Source organism: Rhinolophus sinicus, chromosome 3, assembly GCF_057876585.1.
Source record: "Rhinolophus sinicus isolate RSI-liver-muscle chromosome 3, RSI-T2T, whole genome shotgun sequence".
Classification (NCBI taxonomy): domain Eukaryota; kingdom Metazoa; phylum Chordata; class Mammalia; order Chiroptera; family Rhinolophidae; genus Rhinolophus; species Rhinolophus sinicus.
In genome coordinates, this window is record NC_142503.1 from 93,953,083 (window position 1) to 93,971,427 (window position 18,345).

An 18,345-nucleotide genomic window follows, 5' to 3' on the forward strand; every position below is an offset into this window, starting at 1 on the left:
GTGCTGGGCTTTTGACCAACACCGATTTAGAAAATCCCTGCCTCGTGGCGCTTACGTTCTGGTGTGGATGCAGCGAATAAACAATGGGAAGTGTAAAGCAAGTTAGACGTGAGCACCAAGGAGCAGAAAAGTGGATGGGAGAGGTTGTGTTTATTTTTAGGGGTATGCAATGTTACATGGGGGTGTCCAGGAAAGGCCTTGAGTAAAGGCCTGAAGGAAATGGTGGGGCGCTGGGGGGGACAAGAAAAGCACTGCAGGCATAGAGAACAACAGCTGCAAAGGCCCTGAGATCCCTAGGCAGCGTGTTGGAGGACGGAGGTGGGGGACGTGGTAGGAGATGAAGTGGAAACGGGAGAGAAGGCAGCTTGTGTGGGGCTGGGTAAGAATGACGCCTTTTGTTCCCAGTGAGCTGGAGCTGCTTCTGAGCAGAAGAAAGAATCCAATTTAGGATTTAACAGGATTACTCTGGCTGCCGGATGAGGACAGACAGGGTGGTACGTAGCAGGGAGAAACGGAAGGAGGTGAGGCCCAGTGGTGAGTCGTTGGCTCCGGGTATGTTTTGTAGCTAAAGCCAACAGAACTTGCTGATGTGGCTGAGAGAGGAGTCAAGTTTGACGTCAGGGATTTAGGCTGAGCTGGAAGGACGGAGCTACCTGTAGCTGAGATGAGGAGCACACAGGAGGAGTGGGCTACGAGGGCTGGAATGCCAGGCATTGCCTCTGGCATATTAAGTCTGGGGTGTCATTAAATCTGGGGTTCCATGCGCAAGTTGGGGGCTCAGGAGAGCCGTCCAGGCTTGAGGTATAATTGTATAATTTTGAGAATTCATTAGCATGTTGTTGGTATTTAAATCCCTAAGACAGGATGAGATCATCGGGAGAGTCAAGTCAGAGCCGGAGTCCTGGTGCCTTTGGGGAACGGGTGAGGCAGGAGGGAACCAGGAGTGGGCCGTGACCTGGAGCCAGTGTCAAACCCTGTTCTCCCTTATGGCCATGAAGAGCCCAGAGACTTGGCTGGGCATTTTGCAGGGACATGGGGGGTGGCCCTGAGCAGTGGTGGCCGCTTAGCAGGACCCAGTCTTGGGCAGAGAGAAAAATTACCCTTTGTAGGTAGAGACTCCCCCACACATACACCCTCATGCAGGATTATAAGTGCCACACAAGGCAGGGCAGGGAAAGAAGGTCCTCTTGACACTCCATGACGTAGGGAACCCTGAGATTCCATTATCTGTTCCATGAAGCTGAATAGATTTCCCATGACCTCTTTGGTGGGGACCTGGAGAATGGCAGGCAGAACACATTGCCTGGGTGAAAAACGGGAAGAGGGGTATCGGCAGAAGGTCTTGTTTGGTGGAAGGAGGATGGATTTGCCCCGTGGACAACAAAAACTTCTTAAATTTTAAGCAAGAGAATGACACAGTCAAATAGACTTTAGAAATATCCACAGGCTTACAGATCAGAGGATGGATTCAGGGAGGCCAGGTGAGAAGTTCTTGCCTCAGTGAGAGGAGAGGTGACGAGGCCTAACTCATCCTCGGGCTGGACCTGTGGGAAGTTTCTCTAGGAAAGTGGTCCATCCACCTGGATTTGTGGATGGAGGCAAAGGCACGCAAGGAGTTTGTATTAATTTCCTGTGACTGCTGTAACGAATTACCCAAACTTAGTGGCTTAAAGCAATAGTTATTCCCTTACAGCTGTAGAGGTAAAAAGTCCGAAATGCATCTTATAGGGTTAAAGTCATGGCGTCAGCTGGGCAGGTTCCTTCCATAGGCTCCAAGGGGGAATCGTTTTCTTGTCTTTTCCAGCTTCTAGAGGCCACTTTAATGCCTCAGTTCATGGCCTCTCCTCCATCTTCAAAGCTTATCACTCCAGTCTCTGCTTCTGTTGTCCCATCTCTTGCTTTTGACCTTGCTTCCTTTAAAGGACTCTTGTGATTATATTTGTGGTCCACTTGAATCACTCAGGATAATCTCCCATCCCAAGATTCTTAACTTAATCACAACCCAAAGTCCCTTCTGCCACAGGCCCTGGGGATCAGGACGTGAACAGCTTTGGGGCCACTGCTCAGCCTACCAAGGGTTGGAGGCAGCCTCAGTTTCTCTCTTGAGCACCCACATAGGAGAGTGGGGCTAGGCACCCGTCACCCATGAGAAGCCGAGGGAGGAGGGACGGGTTGGAAGCCTGTTTGGGGATGTGTGGAATCCACGGTGCTCAAGGAGGCAGTTGGGAACATGGGTTTGGGGGTTGTGAGTGCAGAAAGAGTGAGAAGGGGCTGCCGCGTGGCCAGGGTGGGAGGAAGATTGCTCTTCCCTCGCCCATGTGTAGAAACAAGGTCCTAACAAGCAGTCAGCATGGTTATAAGCCTGGGTTTTGGACACTTCCCCCTGTGCTCACAGCCAGGACAGAGAGGCTATACTACGAGGTGGTTAGGAGTCGGGGGTAAATCCTGGCTCCCCCACTCACTCACTGTGTGACCTGGGACAGGTCGCTTCTTCCCTGTTTCCACGCCTGTAAAGTGGAGATGCTCATAGGTACAACCTCATAGGGTTGTTGCACAGATTAAGTGAATGAATCCATGCAAAGATCTAAGAACAGTGCCCGGCATGTAAGAGCTTGATTTCTCTAACATTTAATGGGCGCCTATAATGTGTCGGGCATATTGTAGGTGCTGGGGCTGTAATCATGAACGGACAGCGGAAAACAGACCACAACCTCAGCCCCCACGGAGCGTCCATGCTGCTGTAGTTGGCTGTAGCCTTGGCCGCCGCTGCTGCACAGTGTGAGGACGTGTTCTCAGAACCATCTAGGAGACGTAGGACAGTGTGCATCCTCGCTGCCCCAGCCTATGCGGTCACCTGCCCAAATGTGTCCCTGTTCCCAGGAGAAGGCACTGATGCCCTGCTCGTGGTGCTGAACACACAATATTCTGGGCCTGGCAGTGTGGCCACAGCTCTGCCTGGGCCTGGGCCGGCCTTGGGTCAGGACTATCCCTGGCTGGGTCAGCTGTGTGCTGGGACCTCGGAGGAAGGGAAAGGAGAGGGAAGGAGGCATTTTCCCTTGGGAAGGGCCACGCATGCGGCTGGCCCCAGGATTGTCTGTCCAGGACAGACCCCCAAGACAAAACCTGGTGCCTGCTCTGCCCAGCCATAGGGCTGCAGGACAGAAGATGCTGGGCTGTTCTCAGACAGGAATGCAGTTCCCAGGGGTCAGAAAGACCTGGGTTCAAATCCTAGCGCCACCGATTGCAGACCACGGTCCTTGGTGGCTTTCAAAAGGCGCCTTGACTCCTCTGAGCCCCAGCTTTCTTATCTATACAATGGGGGACACAACACCTAAAGGTCAGGCTTGTTGTGAGGAATAAAGGACATCACTGTGTATGTTTCCAGCACAGTCTCCGGGGGGCATGTAATAGGCAGATGTGGGATTTGCTTCCCAGTGTTGGCAGCTAAAGGGGCAGTGGAAGGGCCTGGTAGCCCCAACAGGGGAGGCCCCAGCCAGAGAGCCCACTGTCAGCCACTGTTCTAGCCCAGAAGGCTGGGCTCCAGGGAGGGACATAGAGCACCTGCCCCAGCGGGTGTGGTCCCCTACCCTCACCCCAGGGAAGGGAGATGGATTGAAGGGGGCACAGAGCCGGCCTGAGGGAACTGTCAGAGAAGGCTTTCTTCCCTCCCCAGTGGACCTCATGCACTGATCACATCAATGATTCTGCCATTGATCTCTGCATGTAATTATCAAGTGATTGCTATAACTTTATTTTGAAATAATTTTTAATTTACAAATAATTGCAAAGGTAGTGGAGTTCCCAAATACCGTCTGACCATGTAGGATGTTAACATCTTACATAACACGGTACATTTGTCAAAACTAAGAAATTAGCATGGATTGGTGCAATGCGATAAACTAAACTACAGTCTATTTCGATGTCATCAGTTTTTCCACTAATGTCCTTTTTATATTCCGGAATCCAATCCAGAAGACCACATTGCACTTTATTTATTTTTATTCTTTCATTCATATCCCCTCATATTTGTCTACTCACTTGTTAATACATCCTACAAAGGACACCCCTGAACCCAGCACCCGTCTGAGAATTAGGACAGTGCCAGTAACGTACTCCTGCCCACATGCTCTCCCTCATCCTGTCCTCCTCTCTCCCTAGAACAAATATCCTGAATTTTATGTGTGTCGTTCTCTTGGTTTTTGCCTCCAAAATTTCAAAACTGCAGGAAAATAGTGGAAGAAAAGTATAATGACTTCATATATCCTTTCTCTGCATTCATGCATTCTTAATATTTTGCCATGTTTTTCTTTCTCTTCCCTCCCTCTCTCTCCCCCACATGCAGACCCCACCCCATTTATTTCTGTGTCTTTGTCTGTTTCTCCATTTGAAGTAAGCTGCAGACATCTTGACTCTTCACACCTAAATATTTCAACACACGTCTCCCACGTCGCCTCAGCACAATGCTATTTTACATACCCACAATACTATTATAACACTTATGAAACTTAGCAACTCCCTCTCATCTAATACAGTCTATATTCAAATTCCCCAAAATGTCTTTTATGGCTGTTTTCTCCCATGATATAATCATTGTTCACAGGTTGATTTTTTTAAATGGTTCTATTGCATATAGCATTTTTCTGAACAAAAATTGTTTCATTTGCTTGTTTTTTACTTTTCTGACCAAGGTATGCTGTTGTAGCAAGTCTGGGCTTGATTTTGTATGTAACCTTCTGTAACGTAACGTGGAAATGTGTAGCTAGCTATAGCTCGTTTGTTTTCACTGGTCCATCATATTCCACCCAGTGACTGTTCCACCATAGTTTTATGTATCCTGTCCTCAGCCACTTGGGTTGTTCCATGACCTTGCTGGTCGCGCCCTTGAACATGTTTCTTTTCGCACGTATACAAGTTTCTCTTGGGTACATGAGATCACGGCCTGGGCAAAGGCCTCCACCCCACTGCAGCACAGCCATCCCCTCTCTTGAGCCTCAGTTTCTCCATCTGTAAAACAGATGACGGAATTCCTGCTGCACCAACGTACAGGCCCAAGAAGGGGCTACAAGGTGAACCCAAGCGCACCTTCTTATTCTGGCAAAGGTCTGGTGCCAGGAAAGGGAGGTATTGTACGAGCTGCAGGCCTGAGAGAGGGACGTGGCCCTTCTGGTGGTCCCCGACCTCCACCCCCACCCCGGCTCCCTGCCAGAGGCAGCTGTGCCGCCAGGGTGGAGCATTCCAGATACCCACCCACCCTCTGTCCCTGGAGGGCCAGGCCTGCCCCGACCTCCGTCATGCCTCCATCATGCCTGGATCGCCCAGCCCAGGCCCGGCAGAGAGGGGAAAGGAGGATATTTATTCCCCTCTCTGGACAGATCCGTCTCCCCCGACGCAGCCTGCGGTCGCTGCTGGCTGCCTCTGTGCCTGTTGTGATCGCCATCAGCCTATGGTCCTCAGTCTGAGCTGCAGCCTCAGACGCGGCAGAGAAAGGCCAGGCTGTTCCGGGCTCTTGTACTTTGCCCCCGAGAGGGCTGTGGGGCCACCCCAGGCATCACCCCGAGCTGATTGGCTTAAAATTGTATGTCCAGCATGGCTGTGATTTAATAAGCTTGGTTGCTTTCTTTCCCTAGGCAGAATTCAGTTAATCCCAGGCTAACAGCAGATTAGAAGAGCTACTGGGGCAGACAGTAGTGAGACACAGGAGACCAGGAAACGCATGAGCAGGAAGTGGCCGGATAAAGGCTGCAGGATGGGGCAGGGACCGTGGGGTGCAGGTCACTGCTGCAGGGGCAGGCTCAGCAGCACTCTCTGGATGGCACTGGGGCACAGATCATGAGGGTGACCTCCCCCCAACCCCCATTGTGTGCTTAATAAGACCAGGGCGTTTTAGAAAACATTCTACCCAAAATGGGTAAAACAAACTCAGAGAGAATAAATTTCCTTTATCTGCAAGAGTCTCATGTAAAATTTAAGTTTCTGAGACTACAGGATAATTGAGGCATTATCTAGTACTAACATCAACATCTTGACTTTGATGGCATGAGACCTTAAACTTTTTTATATGTGATATTATTGGATCCTCCCAACAGGCCAGGATGCCCATTTGAAGGATGTAGAGACTAAAGTCCGGAGAGACTGAGTGATTTCAAGCATCACACAGCATTAGGGGTACGATCAAGATTGCCTTGCGGTCTGCTGGGCCAGCGACCTTCCCTGTCACTGCGCCTGGGGACCCCCTTCCTCCCCACTGTATACAGGCATTCAAGCAGGTACATTAAGGACACACACACACACCACACTGAGCCCTTGCTATGACATTTCCAAATGGGGAATATTCTGAAGTGTTTGCAGCTACTGGTGACTTTTACAGCCACCCTGGGTACAGGGAGCTCAGGAAAGTCCCCCCAGAATAGGTTTGCTGACTCAGGGTTCAGAACAGTAATAAGTGGCCTTCAGACCAGGGAGTGTAGCTCCCCTCCCTCGCCCACCCTTCGCCCCCGGGGTCACCAGGGAGCTGGGGCAAGCTTCATCGGCCATGGACCATGGTGACGATTCACGTCAGGGGAGTGGGACCAGCTCTGTCCTGCGCACCTCCGAGCCACATCACGAGTGTTCAGATTGGCATGTTGCCCTCTCCCCTGCATGGAACTGGGCAGGATGGATGGGGGCGGGAGCAGAGACGTGCGGGGCTCCTTCACCTCTGCTTCGGGTTCCCTCCCAAAAAGTGGGTCAGTCCCTTGGCCACACAGCCCAAGGAGCTGCCTCCTGTTTCTTCTGAGTACTCAGAGGGGCAGGGGCACGGTCCCCTCAAGCCCCCACCAGAACCTACCCAGCCCAATTCATTCAGCTGATCCTTTAAGAAAAATGGAACTTCTTCCTCCAAATTCAATAAAAACAGGTGAGGAAAAGCCGAGAGCATCCTCTCTGAGGCCTGAAAGTGAGCCAGGAGAACCCAGTGATGACATGTGTTGTGTGCCTGGCACAGTCTTCACGTCGCATGTGCTCGGTACACAGCAGCACCTGTGGTTATTCTCGGTACTACCAGAGGGTTCAGGACACCTCCCGGTGCCACCACCGTCCCTGAGACAGCCCTGGTCCCACTCTCCTGACATTTAACCGACCCCGCCATTTCCCGTTTACTGCTTAGGACTCTAACGCATCTCCTGTAGGCTCCTCCTGGTGGCATTTCTCCCTGTCAGCTGCAGCCTGATTTGAGGTGCTCTGCCCGTCAGACCAGGCAGGACTTGGAAGGAGGGGAAAGTTTTCACATGTTTTAACGTGTTGAGCGCCCATCGGAGGCCTGGGGCCCTTGTGCAGATGAGGCCACACAGCCACTGCCTCCTCTGGAAACCCTCCCTGACCCCCTCGGGCTTGGGCCCCCCACATGCTCCCATGGCCCTGCACTGGCAGTGTTCAAACCCGGCGTGTCCCCAAGCGTTCCTCACCATCTCCTGCCTCTAGCTAGGGCTGTTTTCTGTGCTCTGTTAAACGCCGAGGAACAGGACCGCGTCCAAGTGGGACCGTGCTTTTGAAATACCTGTTCAGGGGACAAATGAGCAGTGAGCAGGGACACTGAGAGGTGACGTCACATGACCCACAAGCCCAGGTTTCTGACTCCAAGTTCTGAGCTCCTTTGGGGCCTGGCTTCACCTCTCCCAAGGCAGGGCAGCCTCGGCTTGGCCTCTCCCCACCCACACAGCAACAGGAGCCGCGAGGGGCCGGCGGGGCGGATGCATGAGGCGTGTGCACTCGCAGACACACCCGAGTGCACAGAGATGGCCGTGCCCGGCAGCCACGACACCCTGCGTTGGGCTCGTCTTCCAGTGCTGTCCACTTTTAATCCAGCAGGCTTTGTCGAGACCCAGCTGTAAGTGCAGCCCTGTCCTGGGCTCAAGAGGAGATGAGATATGGAACTGTGAGCTGATAAAGCTAGAGATTTAGAGGAAACACCTTAAAAATCAACTCTTCTTTTTACAGATGGGGGAACAGAGACTTCAGGAAACCCAGGGTTCATGGTAGAGTGAAAAAGCGAGATCAGACAGAGTGTTCCTGGTACTTAGCAGCTATGTGACCTTGGGCAACTTTCTTAACCTCTCCAAGCCTCTGTGTCCTTGGCTGTGGTGACAAGGGGCCATGATCGTGTCTGGGAGAGTTGCCAGCAGAGCGTCTGGCACCCACTGGTGTGAATCCAGGCCCTCCTTTCCATGTCCTGTGTAGTGTGCCAGTGCCTGTGCAGAATCCTGGCCACCAGAGGAATTCCTAGGGGCAAGGGGATAGGTAGAAATTGCTGCCTCCCTGTAGGCTCAAGGTGGCCCTGGGCCCAGAATTCTGTCACAGTAGTCTGCCTGGGACCTGGAGAAGGGTCAGGTCAATTCTTGCCATGTCTAGGGTCTGAAAACCACCTGGTGGGGCCACGTGTAGGAAGGAGGGTCCCAGGGGGGCTGAGTTTGGGGTCTTGGTGTGGCTGAGAAGGGCCGTCACTTGCCAACACAGGGACATAAGAGGAAGCTTTTGGCTGATGTTTGCAGTGTCTCAGGTTGGTCATGGTTGAAGAAAGATGCAGCATCTCCGAGACATGGCAGCTGTAGATTCCAGAGTCAGGACTGTGGCCATGAAAGGGACCAGACAAGGGACAGTGGGATTTTGGCGGCGCAGGGCAGGGGGTGAAAGACTGCTGGGAGGAAGGGCATCGGGCAGTGCCGAAAGCTCTCTGACCTGAGGGGCAGCCCCCAGACAGCATGGGCTACTCCCAGGCAGTAGGTTCATGGGACGGGCTGGGCCCCCCCACCGGGGTGTGGTGTGCAGGCAGGAACAGCAGACACAGAGGCACAGAGCCTCTGCCTGGGAGACGCCTCCTAAATGGAGCTGAGGTTTGTGCCATTTTCCAGATAAAACCAGGAGTTGTTTTTCTCCACAAACCCATTCTGTCTGTTCTGCCCCTTATCTCCCAGGCCCTGGCTCCCTGCCTGTGTCCAGCTCCACCCCCGTCCCAGTGTGATTACTGTGTGTGTGCAAAGTGCCCTTCCTGGAACTCCAGCTCCATCCCTGACCGGCCACAAGCCTGGCTGCTCTGGCCAGCACCCGCTCTGTCCCATTCCTCCCGTGGACTCTCCCACTCTCCACATCCCCCAGCCCAGCCCCAGCCCTGTCTCTGGGGCTCCCCTGACTTCAGCTACTATAGGCTGAGGAGAGGGGTGAAGGCTGCACAGGGTCCAAGCAACAGTGCCCACTAAGGACTGCCCTGGGCAGAGGGCAGCGCCCACACTCAAGGTGCTCTGGCTCCCCGCCACAGGCCTGGGGCTCTTGGTCTGCAAGGCAGCCAGGGTGGGTGCCTGCTCGCCTAGCTGGATCACACCAGTGCCCACAGCCCTCCCCTCACACCGCCCTGTGCTTCAGCTGCATCCAGCATGCTGTGACCTTCCACCGTTTGCTGCCGTGCATGGGCCAGTCCTTCTGCCTGAGTGTCTTTTTGCAGCCCCACTCCATCCATCACACACTTGTGCCTGCCATATGAGAGACCACTTAGACACCCTGCTTTCCCAGGGGGCCTCCCCAGACTTACACAGATGGGGTGAGCACCCAGATTCCTGCCCACGTCTCCCTGGAGGTGTCTCCTGTTACACTTGACTGTGTGCCACCCCCTCTAGTTTGTGAGTTCCTTGGGGGAGGGGCTCTGCCTCCCTCTCCTGGGGTGCTCCATGCCTGACTTTGGGCATGTGCTGCGGGAGCTGTTCAGAGAATTTGGGATGGATGGGTGGATATGCACACAGACAGCTGCGGCCAGAAACCGGCTGCAGGGGTGTGGGGAGGTCCTAGAGAGACCGCTCCAGCAGGTGAGGCGCAGGGACGTCGCAGGAGAAGGAGCAGGTCCAGTGGCTGAGCTGGTGCCTACCCTCATGCCCCCTTGTGTCCCTCTTACAGACGAAGATGACGCCAACAGACTCGGGGAGAAGGTTATCCTGCGGGAGCAGGTGAAGGAGCTCTTCAATGAGAAATACGGTCAGTGCCCGGGGACGGTCTGTGGGGCCAGTGTTCCTAGGTGGCCCATCCTCCCTCTGCAGCCAGCCTAGCCTCTGGCTGCCCCCAGCTGGCCTGCCACTCCCTGGAGACAAAGTTCTGCCCGTGACTAAAAGAGCCCCAATCTGTGGTGCGCGGGGCAGCGACGGCAGTCAGCATTTCTGTTCCTGTAGGGCTGGGTTGCACGGCACAAGCCATGGCCCATGGCCAAGAGCTTGTTCATGCAGATACCCTTCTGCCCACAGGCACTTAGCCTTGAGGACTCCAGGGGAAGGAGTCTGCTCCCACCGTCAGGGAGCTCGAAGTCTACGGAGGGAGATGGACATGGAGTAGACGAGAGCCAGGAGGTGCTAGGCCCTGTGCTGAAGGCACCCAGGGTGCCAGGGCAGCACCCAGGGTGGCACGGTTAACACACAGTTACACACGATACCGTGCTTTCTGGATTAATGAGGACTGGGCTGGACAGCTGTGCTACATACGTTTTATTTGTGATGAACTTAGTATGATCTCCATTTTGCATTGTAGCACAGGAGACATAATAGTAAAATTTTTAAAAGAAAAATTTCAGAGAGTGAGAAAGGAAAAGGAGAAAATGCAGTCATGTGAGCGAGAGCGCTGACGGGTCGGAGGTGTGGGAGCTGTTCAGAGAATTTGGGATGGATGGGTGGATATGCACACAGACAGCTGCGGCCAGAAACCGGCTGCAGGGGTGTGGGGAGGTCCTAGAGAGACCGCTCCAGCAGCAAGGCCTCTCTGGCTCGATGAACAGGAAAGCCCCTTGAAGAAGGGACATTTTAGCTGAGACTTTAATGTCAAGAGAGGACAAACGTTCGAGGGAAAGCTTGCCGGGCAGAGGGAGCAGCTGCATGACGGGGGACCAGCGAGAAGCCCAGAGGGCCCAGAGCAAGCAAGCAAGTGGGGGAGAGGGGGGCAGGCCTCACGTGACTTAGGGTTTCATTTTGAGAGTAATGGAAAGGCTCTGTGGTTTGTGCTGTTGTCTTTTTCACTTTTTATTTTGGAACCAATTTTCAAACACACAAAAACAGAAAGAATGACATAATGGCCCACCATATACCCCAAAGCCGGCTTCTGTGATTACCACACTTTGCCAATCTTATCTATTTCCACAGACTCACTTTGAGATTTTTAGTACTTTAAAACAAATTCAAAGCATCATGTTATTTTATCCATAAATACAGAAGTACTTAATTTTTTCTAATACATAAGTAGTGGATCTTAAGCAGACATCAAGTCCTCATTTGTCCTTTCTAGGTGTGCACATTTAACACATCGTTGAACCAGGCACTCATGTGCTGGTATTTATTTCATTATGAGCATTGGGTATTAGATTTTTAGTTTTGCTAATTGGATTTTTTTAAATGGTGTGTGTGTTGACTTTTAAACTCTCTCAGGGGTGTGGTGGCTTCTGAGCTGGGCCATGCCAGGTTCCAGCCCTTTCCCAGATGGCTTGGTCTTTCACAGGGGGTATCCTGCCCTTGCCTTGACCCCCTGTGCCTTCCAGGTGAGGCCCTGGGCCTGAACCGGCCTGTGCTGGTCCCATACAAACTGATCCGAGACAGCCCAGATGCCGTTGAGGTCACAGGCCTGCCCGATGACATCCCTTTCCGGAACCCCAACACGTACGACATCCACCGGCTGGAGAAGATCCTGAAGGCCCGAGAGCACGTCCGAATGGTCATCATCAACCAGCTCCAGTGAGTGCCCCCAGCACCCAGGCAGGAGGCAGAGTAGGGAAGGGTGCTGCATGGATTCTGGAGGGGAATCGCCAAGGAGTCCCAGCCAGGAGTTGAGGGGAGGAGGGGGAGCGGAGGGAGAGAGAGAGAGAGAAAAAGAGAGAGGGAGGCTTATGATGCACTTGCACAGAATCCAGGAGACTTGATAATTGAATACTCTCATCTTAAACATGAAGAAACTGATACCCAGAGCAAGGAAAGGGACAGTGTAAGTCACAGTGGGTCAGCTTGGCTCCAGACCGGTACTTACTCTATCCAGGGTGCTATTACAGAATACCACAGACTGGGTGGCTTAAACGACAGAAATGTATTTCTTATTATAGTTCTGGAAGCTGAGAATGCACCGGCAGATTCGGAGTCTGGTGAGGGCCCACTTCCTGGCCATCTTCTCACTGTGTCCTCACATGGCGGAGGGGACAAAGGAGCTCTCTGCGGCCTCTTTTCTAAGGGCACTCATCCCATTCACGAGGGCCCCACCCTCATGACCTGATCACCTCTCAAAGGACCCACCTCCTAATACCATCATATTGGGGGTTAGGTTTCAACATAGGAATTTGGGGAGAGCCAAAACATTCGGCCTATAGCACCAGGTGTCCTGATTACAACCCCTTTCTACTGAAACACATAGTCTCAACATTCATGGGTGTTTGTTTATTTTTAAAATTTTAATTAAGTTTGACTTTCTGACTATCATTAATTTTTACCCATTTTAATATATTTATTATAGAAAATAACATTCATTCAGTACTCTCATTGTCCAGAGATAACCACTGTTCCTATTTTACCATATATCCTTATAGTCTATTTATTTTATTTTATTTTTATTGGCGAATACTGGGGAACAGTGTGTTTTTCTAGGACTCATCAGCTCAAGGTCAAGTCATTGTTTTCAATCTAGTTGTGGAAGGCACAGTTCACTGGCCCATGTGGGAATTGAACCTGCGACTTGGGTGTTAGGAGCACGGTGCTCCAACCAACTGAGCCAACCGGCTCCCCCCTTATAGTCTTTTTATAAAATAAAAATAAAATAGTTTATTTGAATGTTTTCAGATTTAAAAACAATACACACAGCAAACTATAGAAATCCAAAAAAGTAGAAAAAAAAATAACCCATAACTCTCCTCTGCAGAGTTAACGCTTTGGTGTGTTTCTTCCATATTTTTCCTCTACACATATTTTCTTTTCAATTGTATATTAGATGTTTTAAAATTAAAATAATATTTGCATGTGTCCAAAAAAAAAACAAATTACCGGTATTCAGAAAAGTCTCAAATGAAAAGTAGAGGTTTTCTCCCTCTCCCACCTGCAGTCCACTCCCTGAAGTAACTACTAGAAAATACAGGAAACCAGAGAAGAAAATGCCACCCCGCCCTCCAGGTGGACCTCCCAGAGAGAATCACCAGGGACATTCTGGGGCTTTCCTTCCATATTTCCACTTTTTTTTTCCTTCTTTTAAACTTTTATTTATTTTAAGTGTGTTTTTCCAAGACCCATCAGCTTCAAGTCAAGTAATTGTTTCAATCTAGTTATGGAGGGCGCAGCTCATAGTGGCCCATTTGGGGATCGAACTGGCAACCTTGTTGTGAAGAGCACTGTGCTCTAACCAACTGAGCAACTGGCCGCCCCACCACTTTTCCAATTTTCTTTTAATGCCTGTTAGATATGCTTTGGGGGAAAATGAAACTGAGCTCATACAATATTTATCAGTAGACAGTAAATAAAACTTGATGTCTCCTGTCTGGCTGTCTTGAATGTACTTGAGTGTTACCACATGTCCATGACAATTCCCTTTAATGACTGTACACATGGACCATATTGTCCTCTACTGATGGACATTTGGGTTGAGTCTGATTTTGTGGGTAGGTCCTATAAATAATGCTGCAAGTAAAATAATCCATAACATTAAAAGATGTAAAAACGAATATTGTGATGAATATCCATTTGTATAAATCTAGACACATATTTCTGATCACTTGGTCAGACAATACCCTCGCTTTGTAGCTGAGGAAGCCAGACCCCAAGGGGTTATTTGCCCGGCACAGCACTGCCTGCTCTGTGGGGGTGCTGACCGTTTTCACCCCTTCGGCACTCCAGCAGCAGCAGCATCTCATCTCTTGAGAGACGTCGCCCATATTCAGGGCGCAGGTGAGAAGGAGAAGAGAAAACCTCATTTTCTAACTGGCACCTCATTTCTTTCTTTTTCAGACCTTTTGCAGAAATCTGCAATGACACCAAGGTACCAGGTAAATCAGAGGCTGAAGAAGCCACCCTTCTACCTCTCAGGGACCAGTCTGTGGTGACCACTGAGAGAAAAATGTGTGCTCCCTCCACCAAGTACCTCTCCGGGGAGCTGCAGATCTCCCTCTGCAGGGCCAGTATTCCCAGAGGCCCCAGGAAGCTTGCAGGTGCCCTTCGGAGGGGGGCCCCGCCACAGTATGGCTGATGGTATCAGATCAGCTAGAGGGAGAGGATGAGGGGCAGGCTGGAGTCAGGAGGAAGGGACATCAGATAGGATCACGGAAGCCACCTGGAGAGCAAAGGGGTGACATTTGACTGGCAGGTGTAAGGCAGGCAAGTGCTGCCCGAGACTAGCTGGACCCTCTTGATTCTGCCTGCTTTTGCAGGGCACACCCCTACACCAGCACTGCACTTTTAGAACCTTTTGGTTTGCAGACACCTGGGACGTTGTCTGGTACAATGGTTCTGATTGAGAAAATGTGCGATAGAACATGAGAGGATGGACCCCTGGGTGATTGGGTGGTGCACCCTCATTGTACATCTGGGAAACGGAGGCCCAGAGAGGGAAAGAGACTTGCCACGTAGTGAGTTGGTGGCCACCTAGAGCCCTGTGTCCAGACCATCTATCTGAACCCCTGGCCACTGTGAGCTGCAGGCCCCAGTGTGGCTGCTCAGTGGGGACAATGATGGGATTTAGCAAGGCCTCCCCACCCCAGTCGAAACCTGAGGTCCTAACTCCACTTGGGTCCTGGTTCATTTGGAGCTCCACTGCCTGGAGTGGCACAGCCCAACCAGAGGCCACGTCTTTCTGTCACGTGCCAGGCAGGGCACCAGGTACCTGGGGTAGGGAGGTGAGCAGGTTTGGGAGCTGCTCCCAGGTCAAAGGCAGAGATGGAGGAGGCCTCAGGGAGGAGGAGAGTCTGGGACAAATTTTCAGAGGGCAGAAGCCATCACCTACATCTGCTGCTCCCACACCAGGGCCATCTTTAGGCTCCTATGGTGACCCCGGCTGGCCACAGCCCTGGGCCAACACCTCCGACTTTTTCACGTGGAGGTGAAAACGGTCTCCTAGGTTCCTGCGAACTGAAAGAGTGTAAAAGCCCAGGTCTTGTATAAGTATGTGCCCTGCAAATACAGATGGACTCCAGACGGCCCAGGCTAGCGGATGCCTCCCACAAAATTCCCTCCTCCCCAGCTCACAGCCAGGCTCCCCCTGCCTCCAAGCCTTCTATTTCCCGGGGTCTCTATTTATACCACAACACAGCCCCCGGGCTCTGGTTTTTCTTCACCAGTTAGACGAACATTTGCCGCCTGGACCCAGGCTGCCCTCACACTGTGTCATTAAGACGCTTCTGGTGGGCTGTGTTAGGTTTCTACTCAGTAACCTGTCCACTCAGTCAAGCCTCAAACCCCACTTAGGTAGCACACAGTTACAAATCTTTTTTATAAGTCTTACATATTCACATCAATTCAATTCAGCAGCAACAAACACCTGCTGAGTCCTGCTCTGCGCTGGGCTTGGTACTGAGTTTTTTCACCACAATTTCCTTTGAGTCTCACATCACACTGTTATCCCCTTTTGGCTCAGAGAGGTTAATCAATTTCCCAAGGTCACACAGCTAGTAAGTAGCAGCAGTGGAATTCGAACTTAGGACTTCTGACTCTAAACTGGAGGGGTTTTTTTCCCTCCACTGGGACACTGCCTGTCCACTCATTGTACCTGTGAACTGTCATCTGTCACAGCATTATCAGGGTCATCACACATGTGCAATAACAGTAGCAATATCAATGATACCAGTTCTCAGTTTCTGAGCATTTACTGGGGGCGAGGCATGTTATCGCATGGGACCCTCCCAGCAACCCTGCAGGATCTTATGCACATTCTACTCACAAGGAAATGAAGGTGCAGGGACATTGAGTGACTCTCCCCAAGGCCCAAGTCTGTGCTGCCCTGGAAGCCATGCTCTGCACCCTGGGATGCAGGGCCCCAGAGGGAGCTCTGGGGTTCTGGGAAGGCTAGCACCTTCTGGCCAGGCAGTCTGGGAAGGGCCTGGGGAGGCCTGCCTGCGGGGTGAGGATATAGTACTAGCAAGGCAGGCAGGTGAGCAGGAGCAGGAGCAGGAGGGAGGCAAATGGGCTGTGGGGCCTGCTTATGGGAAGGAGGCTGCAGAGATGGGCCTCAGTGGGTGGGTCAGAAGCCTTGAATGCTGAGAAGGGACTTAAAACCTGAAAATAAAGGCCTCCTCCAGGGTTGCCAGGGAGGCGGAGACAGTGACCTTGGCATCCAGTGTCAGCAACTTTTTCTCCCACCAGCCAAAGACAGCAGCATCCCCAAGCGCAAGAGGAAGCGGGTCTCCGAAGGGAACTCTGTCTCCTCTTCTTCCTCGTCTTCCTCTTCCTCGTCCTCCAACCCGGAGTCTGTGGCATCCACCAACCAGATCTCACTCGTGGTAAAGTTGCAGAGATCTGGACCTGACCACTCTTCTCTCTGGCCTTCGCCCTGCACTCGGGCAGGACCCTCCACTGTGGGGCATGGGTTTGGGGTGTGGGGAGGCAGTGGGCTCTGAGTGGGCTCCGCAGCCTCGGGGTCACAGACACATCTGCCTGGTCTCCCCATGAGATAGTCCGCCCCTCTCATCAAGGGTTCACAGTTGTAGGGGCAGGAAGTCACATCCCCATTGGGCAGGTGGGCAGGCTGAGACTGGGAGAGGCAGGGACCTGCCCACTGCCCTCGGCAGTGCCAGAGCAGGGCCCTAAGCAGAGTCCAGGTCCTGGGACAGGGACAGTCAGATGCTAGGCTGATCTCTGTGCTCCCATCATGTGCTCCCAGCCCCACCACAGCCCTAGGAAGTATGCGTGTTACCCGAAGTGTGTAGACGAGGAAAAGGAGCGTCAGAGACTGGCTGACTGCATCCTCACTGCGGTCAGTGGTAGATGAAGAACCCACCTGCAAATCCTGCCTGTTCTGCCATGTGGCTGGGTTTGGTTCTCTCTCACCCAAGAAGAAAGCCTTATTGGGGGCATACACATGAAAGTTCTTTCTGATTTCAAAATATTAGCTTTGAAATCCTGAGTCTAAGTGGGGACATTGTTAGAACACATTTGGAATAGATTTTAGGATTCTTTTTTTTTGACGTGTAATTGACATACAACATTCTATTAGTTTCAGATGTACAGCATCATGATTCAGTATCTGTATATATTGTGAAATATCATAATAAGTGTAGTTAACATCCGTCACCATACATAGTTACAGAATTTTTTTTTTCTTGTGGATTTTAGGATTTCTTTATCCTTTGAACCTGTTGTTCCCCTTCAACACCTTCCCGGAAAATCCCCGAGTTCAGTCGGCCTTTTTCCCTGCCTGGGTGTATGAGTGCACACGGAGGGTCACTAGCTCCTCCCTCCCACCCCACCCCACCCCAAGACATGACAGCTTCTTTGGAGCATGAGGCCTAGAAGGGCTGAGTTGCTCGGGTAACCACCTGTTTCGAGCCAATCCCCACTTCCCTTTGGCCTTCATGTCTGGTCCACATGATTAGCCCCTGGGATATATGTGGGAACAGGTCAGAAGGCTCTGGCCCAGGCTCCATGGCCACTGGTGAAGTGTGTGACCTTGGACAGGTCACATCCCTTGGCCTTCAGCAACCTAAAGATAAATAGCATCTGACGAAGCCCTTCAGAAAGCAAAGCTAAGTGTTCTAGTGTTCTTTCCGTGTCACCTAGAGTCCTAACCCGGACCATTTGTCCCCCTCTCTCTAGCAATGGCCAATGTACATGGTGGACTATGCCGGCCTGAACGTGCAGCTGCCGGGACCTCTGAATTACTAGACCTCAGTGCTGAATCAGAACCTCACTCAGAAAGACTAAAGGAAATGTAATTTATGTACAAAGTGTATATTCGAATATGTATCAATGCCTTTTAGTTTTTCCAATGATTTTTACACTATATTCCTGCCACCAAGGCCTTTTTAAAATAAGTAAAAAAAAAAAAAAAAAAAAAAAAAAAGCATTGCTTTTTCTCTTAACTGTTGACTGTTCTCTTTTGGAATGGCGGCCGCAGCCATCCCTGGGACGAGGTCAGGAAACCCAGCTCAGCTGGCCTACCAACACCTTCTGTCCTTGCCATAGCAGAAGCGGTGTTTCTGACCAGTAGGCCCTGGGCTCTGGGTACAAACTCCACTCATTTCTCTGGTGCTGGGCCCATGTGACCTCAGGATGATGTGCCATGGAAGGCCAAGTACTAGACTGGTCCCTTGGCCTCATGGAGTACATGGTAGGAGCCTCTCTTAGCCCCAATACCTCAGGTGAGGTCAAACATCTCAAGCACGATCAAATG

At 51.6% G+C, this 18,345-nt stretch overlaps 1 protein-coding gene across 5 annotated transcripts in view; it reads left to right on the forward strand.

The window, feature by feature from the left end:
* Positions 1 to 18,005, forward strand: part of GTF2IRD1 (GTF2I repeat domain containing 1) — a 103,412-nt gene extending 85,407 nt beyond the window's left edge. For 3 of the 5 annotated variants that reach the window (XM_019754983.3, XM_019754984.3, XM_074328434.2), the window contains 4 exons: positions 9,919 to 9,996; positions 11,537 to 11,729; positions 13,974 to 14,011; positions 16,320 to 18,004. In XM_019754983.3, the coding sequence (XP_019610542.2) occupies positions 9,919 to 9,996; positions 11,537 to 11,729; positions 13,974 to 14,011; positions 16,320 to 16,573 (563 nt within the window). In that variant the 3' untranslated portion in view covers positions 16,574 to 18,004. Of the gene's footprint in view, positions 1 to 9,918; positions 9,997 to 11,536; positions 11,730 to 13,973; positions 14,012 to 16,319 lie in introns of all 5 variants that reach the window. The other 2 variants (XM_074328433.2, XM_074328437.2) reach the window with 2 other exon arrangements.
* Positions 18,006 to 18,345: the final 340 nt, after the last annotated feature.